General features: G+C 35.7%; 1 protein-coding gene across 1 annotated transcript in view; it reads left to right on the top strand.

Annotated features, from left to right (window-relative positions):
• The first annotated feature begins 341 nt into the window (after positions 1–341).
• The window catches only part of LOC119640942, a 10,975-nt gene continuing 4,033 nt past the window's right edge, over positions 342–7,283 (top strand). The window contains exons 1-11 of the mRNA XM_038039320.1: positions 342–653; positions 725–774; positions 860–1,055; positions 1,157–1,336; positions 1,423–2,323; positions 2,761–2,895; positions 2,961–3,172; positions 3,272–3,343; positions 3,408–3,736; positions 3,807–3,987; positions 4,065–4,124. Coding sequence (XP_037895248.1) covers positions 600–653; positions 725–774; positions 860–1,055; positions 1,157–1,336; positions 1,423–2,323; positions 2,761–2,895; positions 2,961–3,172; positions 3,272–3,343; positions 3,408–3,736; positions 3,807–3,987; positions 4,065–4,124 — 2,370 coding nt within the window. The 5' untranslated portion in view covers positions 342–599. The remainder of the gene's footprint in view (positions 654–724; positions 775–859; positions 1,056–1,156; positions 1,337–1,422; positions 2,324–2,760; positions 2,896–2,960; positions 3,173–3,271; positions 3,344–3,407; positions 3,737–3,806; positions 3,988–4,064; positions 4,125–7,283) is intronic.

Here is a 7,283-nt window from a genome sequence, read left to right as displayed (position 1 = left end):
TTAAGTATTACATTATTTGCAAATACGAGAAAAATGATAAACGTGTGGTGTGTCTTTGCTAAGCATAGTCAGTTCATGAACAGTTCAACTAGTCATCGCAGTAAGTCGTTGCGCATTTCGTTTCCTATTTTTTGCTGTTAAGAGCACAGATAATTTTTCTTACCTTTTGCAATCAACTCAGCTGTGTTAGGTATTTTATCCTGTTTTCCTTTTCATTCATCGTTTCCTTTTTACTGTTGCTGTATTTCCTTGCCTTCTAATGTGTTTGTGGGTTGAGTGAATACAGTTTTTTTTTTTTTTTTTTTTTTTTTTTGAATAAATAAAAGAAAAATTTCTAAAGGACGGAATTGTTTTCAAAAATTATTTAAAGCAGTGAATACATGAAGCGAGAGATAATAAAATTGCAAGAATTCCTTATATACGTTAGAAAAAATTAAATAAAACAATTGGCGTTTCAAATGCATGTGGATTGAAGAGTCGGAGAGGGAATTTTTTGTAAAAAAAATTTTTCAATAAAATTTATTGTAAATGATTTTTAATAAAAATTTGCTAAAATTTCCGTAATGCATAAAGCGTATTAACGCCCACTTCTATGACTTATGGATGTTAAAGCAATGGCCGCTATTGAGCATACATTTTTAGGTACTTGGGAGGTGAGTTATGGAATTTCTGTTCAATTCTTATTGATTTTTTACATATTCTATTAAACAAATGCAAACAAAAGATTGTCTCCTGTACGTTCGAGGGTCAAAAGGAAATATCCGGTTTAGAAGGGTGAATTCAAATTATATATATATATATATATATATATATATATATATATATAAATATTTTTATTTCATATATTTTCGATGATTAGCATAAAATTTCGTTTGGATGATACCAGTGACATTACTTGGTATAACGATTTGGTTAATCCTTTGCCCGAAACGAAAGACTACGATAGCTGTTGTGATTCGGCCAATGTCCTATTTACCTGTGAAACATTTGAAGTCAACGAGAATAATCCACGTTTAATATTTGGTGCTTTTGCCGGCCACAGCATAGAATTCAGTGTAAGACATTTCAAGGCTATTTTGTATTTTAATATTAATCGATAAATTTGGTTTTTTTATTTACTTTCGAATACATTGTACTACTACTACTATTACCGCAGACCACAACATTAACGCCTACTGATTCGCTGATATTATTTTGCGAAAATTGGTATGCTTTGGAATGTAAACGTTTAAAGGAAGACCAGGCCGCCGGTCAGGCAAAGGAATTCTCTTTTGCCGAGTCTCTAAACGAATCATATTTTAGTGATGTCATTATTAAAAGTTCAGACGGTTATGAGGTGAATTATTTGCAAATTTTTATTTTTATTGCTTTTAGATTTGCGTTTACTCATCTCGATTTTATTTTCTTCTACTTATGTTACAGTATTATGTTCATGCTTGCATATTACGTTTAAATGGTTTTGATTGTAGCATGTGTGTTCAGAATAATTGCGCACCGACAATACCTCAAACGCGACAACAAACCCAATCCCAAATTAAGGAGAATACCAGCACAGCAAAAACAATAAATGCCATAACTATTTCGGTAACTTTGCCCAATACGACGCCTTTAGAAGATCATGAAAAATCATTGCCAACATTAAATTTATCACCGATTTATCTGAAGCCGCCTGTAGATTGTCATACCTCAGCAACGTCAGCGGAACGTCTTTCTAAGTTGTCTTCATCCTATAATTGCCTTTCATCGGTCACGACCACCAAATTTTCAACCAATGGTAGTAATACCAATTTATTACACTTGGAAGCGGGTGGCATGCGTCGTTTTCCGCCCACATCACATTCCGATTCTCATTTGGAAGCACATCATTTGCGTCAGTCGAGCAAGAATATCTTTAACTTTTGTCAAGATTTAATGCTGCAGCAGAATCAGCAGCCGCAACAACAACAACAACAACAACAACAACAACAACAACAACAACAACAACAACAACAACAACATCAACAATCTGGAGAGCCATGCAATCCATTAGTTTGCAACATCCGGCGACCTCCTTTGTCACCTTATCGCGCTAGAAGTCCTTCACCATTTCCTAGTTCTATGGATACACCGCCTTCTTCACCTCTAACTCCGGTCGCTGTTTTATATGATTTGCCTACTTTCCTTCTCACGCCGATCTTACATTGGCTTTACACCGAATCATTGTTGCCCGACTTAGATGAAGACGTTTGTGAGAAATTGATTAATTTTTCGGAAAGTCAGCCGTCATTAACAAAAATGACGGATTCATTTAAGAGATATTTAAAACTAATTAAATTGAAGAAATGTACGTTGAACACAAAAACGATCATCCTGAGTATAGTACGGTTAGGTTTAGAGTATAAATATTTCAGTTTTTTTTTTTTTTTTTTTTATTCAAGTCTAAAATGGGGGCAAAAATATAGAAAAACAAAATTTCACATATTAGCTACGCTTCGGTAGTCATGTAATTAAAATTTGCCGCGATTTATGTATAAAAGATGTTTACTGAGCGATAGTTTGAGGTTAGTTCTCTCATTTAGAGCAGGACTGCCTAAATTTCCGTTATTGAAGTAATCATTTTTAACATTCTATCAGTGGTAATTTTGCTTGAATTCGAGGCTTTCTTTAAAGTAAGAGGGAAAGACTCGCAGCTAAGCGACTAACTTTTGAAGTTACTTGAGATACTTGAGTTTACGGTGATAATTTTACCTTTCACATTTTTGCAATTTCTTTCCATTACAGTTGTTGTTGACATCGTTATGGATTTGCATCAAATATTAAATCGCACAATACAAACCATTAATCCAGTAACTATATCTCATGTCCCATTTATACTTTGCGATACATTTAAGGATTGCCTTAGAGAATGTTTTGTAGGTAAGCTAATGTTGCTCAATCACGTTACGTTACATTAACATTACATTTGTTTTTGTATGTCGTAGGATGTGCCAAAATTTTACAATTTTGTAATATATTCATTAAGGATGCCGCCGATATTATGCGCTATCAGAAAAACGAGATAATCAAATATATACGCACTCGCATACCGGTCTTTATATCGCAATTGCATCAATTATTGGACAATATTTTAGAAGTATTCCTTTACTTGCCCCCCGAAGAGAAGTCCGAATTGGCTCTTTTCCTAATACCCGAGGTACACGTGCCGCTTTTAAACACGAAAAATGAATGAAAAATTTTGAAATTCAAATCAATATTCACTTCTCCCCTCTTATCTTTTCTACACGTACTACAGGTAGAAAGTGCTTTAATAACATTAACCAATTTGGTAGAAGAAATTAAAAATTCCTTAGAAAAAATGTGCAAAGTAAGATTTCCATTTTGAATTTAAATTGTTACATAGCTGAATGTTTGAATGTACATTTGAATAGGATTTGAAATGCTCGCATCTGGACTTATCGATGAAAAACGCTTCAGATGATGCCGTAGCTTTGCAAATTCAAAATAATACCTTTATTACAGCAAGTGCGATTGCAGAGGAGACTGGCGTCAATAGTTTGTTTAGTCAACCACCATTATCGCCTAGACCTCGACGAGGTCCACCCTTAGGTTTAACGCTATACGATAATCCCACTGAGAAGCAGCGCTTGTTGAGTGCCGAAAATGATTTGAAATTCGTTTTGTATATGTATGAAGTACGTAAAATGCGAGATATATATGGACGTATATCGGCCGCTTTGGATGTGATCAGAGACAAAAAGTACACTTGATAATTTCAATATTCAGCCTCTTATCCTTCTCTCTTATATATTCATCTATTTTATCCTTAGAAACACTTTTATCGGGATGGATCATTTAACTAAACGCAACACAATCTATGAAAATATTCATCAACTAATCGGTTACATACCCGCATGCATGACCATAATGAAGAGTCTTTCAGATCGTGTTGAGGGTAAATTGGGTTGGAAGGAGTTCAAGTTTTGTTTTAAACTGGCCACATCGCAAATTGTAAGTAGTTTTTTTTCTCTCTTCTCTTTTTTCAATTTGCAATTCCGATTGAACGATAAGATGTCTTTGATTTGCAGAATGGCGTACTAATAAAAATATTTGATCATAAATCAGCCTTGAAAGATGCCTTGACGCAGGTGATATGATCGCATTTTTTTTCTTTCTTCATAATATTTGTTGTCTTAACTTAAATCTATCCATCTATCCAAAAAGGATTTTTCGCATCATTCTTGAAGTCATCAACTTTTTTGTCTAACTGATGATGATTTTGCAATGATTATCGCAATTTGTAGCATAACAATTCTTATAACATAGTAGCATAGCCTGGTGTGTACACGGCTACTTGCAATCGGATTAGTTCCCTGATAACTAATACATTTCTTACGGATCTTACGGAAAAGACTTAGTTTTAATTTTTAAGAAAAATCCCTTTAGTTGTTTGAGATATAAATTCTGTTTACTTTGACATATTTTTGGTGGCATTTAATCACTTAATTTAAAAATGAGGACATATTCATTTTGTCAAAACATTTGCAACCCTCAGTCGAAAGCCTCCGAGCCCCTGTAAAGTCTATATAGATTTATATATGTTATTGACTCGAGTGCCTAAAGACCTAAAACGATTAAGGCTTGTCCATCTGTTTGTCCGCCTAATTTCACTTGCAAACATTCTCCAGGCCACAAAAATGAAGTGTTGTAGATAGACCTAAAACAATTTGAGCGCATATTCTATGGGCGAGTTTCTCGTTTTATTTAGTCTTTTTTTTTAGGGTAACGGTGATTGGTACAAAACACTCGATCACAGTCGAATGGAGCTTTTTTATCTGCTTACTTTGATGTTCGGACCATTTTTAGTTTTTTGCTGTTCTTGGTACACGTTTTGAATTAGTCGCGTGTCGTTGTCGGAGTACTCGTTGCTTCCCTTAAGGGGTCAAGGAGTTGAGTTGAGTTTTGAGAAATTTTGTATCTCTTGAAAGTAATGCAGGTTCGATTCCATCTGTTTTTGTTGTTTAAAACTTACGTTGGTTAACGTACGTCGATGGTATGAAAATGTTTGTGAGTTAATGTTTTGCACTCACTTTTGGGCTCATTGGCTGGTTCAAAGGCTTTAACTTCTTCATTACTCGTGTGTATGTCATCTCCCTTGGATCATCTTCTGTATCTGGAAGCGGTCTATAGAAGGAATTCTTCTTGTTGATTATTACCTTTTTTTAAAGTTATTTTCGCATCACCTTTTACGCCCATTGGTAGCTTGGGTAAGCATTAGCCTCTTTGAGCTGAACTGTAACTTTTCGCTTATAAGAAAAGCGTCTTGTCATGAATCCATTACATGCTCACTTGCATAATTGTTGCTACCAAGGCGTTCGCCAAGGTCGCAAAGTTCCTAATTTCTACCTCTTCCAGAATGTACCGAAATAGATCTTACATATTATGGCTAGATGATCGCTGTGAGTGTAAATGTCCCTGTTAGTTAGCATTATCCGTGAAGCTAATGCGTTGCTGGCCCTAGTTATATTGGATCATCCGACCGCTGTTGTCTCTCTTAAATGTGCTCTTTGTCCCAGTATTTAGGATTATCGGATCGAGAGAGGTTAAAAATTCCAGTATGATTCATCCTTTAACGTTTGTCCCAATCTCTTGGCCAGCCAATAAAATCGTCTGCTAAAAGAGTACCCAGTTTTTCCTCCGTGCGTCATTGCACAAGGCTTCTATCCGCATTTCGGTTCATACTTGACGGGACGTAGGCCGCTGTAGGTGCATTTACCGCACACAAAAATCCCTCCCCTGCTGATAAATGACGTTCATGTGCGCCGAGTGTAGGCTTCATTACCACACTGCAACTAAGCCCGCGTTCTTTTAGCTAATTGTATCCACTTTATAGTGCTCACTTATGATGATGATGATGATGATGATGATGATGACTACGTCAATCGACAATTCTCTCACACTTTGTTGAAGTAGATTTTTTATTATATGGCAGTGATTTATATTAAGTTGACTTAAATTTACATTGAATTGTTTCTTGAGCTTAATGCTGATTCTCCCATTAGGACAGTTTCTCCACAACCAGTAGATGCTTGTGGTCTTCGCATTTCATATTTTTTCAGGTAATTCAGGACGCATCGTTTTTACATTGTTTAGAAAGGTGGCGCTGTTTTGGGGCCGACTTCAAAGCACACGAAGCATTTCAAGGGATCAAATTCTTTCTCTTATTCTGCATATCACCAGACAGGAGAAACCGAGCTGCCGCTTGTGTATTCACACATGCTTTTCGCAACAATTTAATAACTTGATTAGCTACTTGTAGGCTATTGAATTGCTTATTGATCGCCGCGAAAATCTCTTCTATAGTTGTTAGTTCATCCAGGTCCTCTATTTCTACTTTGATTTCGTTATTCTTTAATCCCACGCTAGCTTTGCCTCCCACTATCTTTTCCATTCTCTCTTTAAATGTTTCGTTATTATTCTCCTTGTTACGCCGCCTTTCATCTTTTTGAGAGTGTTGTTTTATGACAGACCGCATGTGCATTTAGATGAACACTATTGTCCGACATGAAACCAATTCCCAAGTTCGTCTCTCTCGTTGCTAAACTGTTTTGATCCAGGTTTTGATACAAAGAGTACGTTTCCAAGGTCAAGACAAGTAAAGATTTGTAGTTATCATATTTCCAACAGATAAATGCCGAAATTTTACGTCAGATAACACATGAGAATATGCGGCCGGAAATCTCGTCCTCCGCAACTTGATGTCCGAATAAATTTTCTGGGTGCTTACGTAGTTGCATAAACCTATTGCGATGTCAGCCAAATTCTAAAAGCGAAAGATAAAGTCACGAGACGTGGTGTAAATTGTTAACAAGTTGTTGTTCGACTGCATGCGGAGCAATTTCCATCATGAAAAGACACGCTACAACAAAAATTTGAATGAGTTGTTTAACCAACTGATTCATGTCAGGTTTAATTTCGACTTTAGTCAATCTTAGATTTCGATTTGTGAAAATCCTTGCTATACTCTCGCTTGCTAAAATTCTAAGCTCAATATATGTGCACTTACGCTAAGCATATGAGAGAGAATTCATGGACAATTTGGAAAACTGTTGCAATTGCTCATCTTGCCAATCAAAGCAATCTTAACATCCAATAGAATTTCAATTACATATCGAGTTGGTCAGATATATGTAACAACACTGATCGGGCGACAATTAAAAAAGGCTAGCCGGTGCTAATGTTATTAGACTTAGTTTTTAATAATCCATATCTAAATGGGATTGGATGAATACCTGTTCTTAAAAATA

Source organism: Glossina fuscipes, unplaced genomic scaffold (assembly GCF_014805625.2).
Source record: "Glossina fuscipes isolate IAEA_lab_2018 unplaced genomic scaffold, Yale_Gfus_2 0, whole genome shotgun sequence".
NCBI lineage: Eukaryota > Metazoa > Arthropoda > Insecta > Diptera > Glossinidae > Glossina > Glossina fuscipes.
Note: the sequence above shows the minus strand (reverse complement) of the source record. Positions and strands in the feature narration are given on the sequence as shown.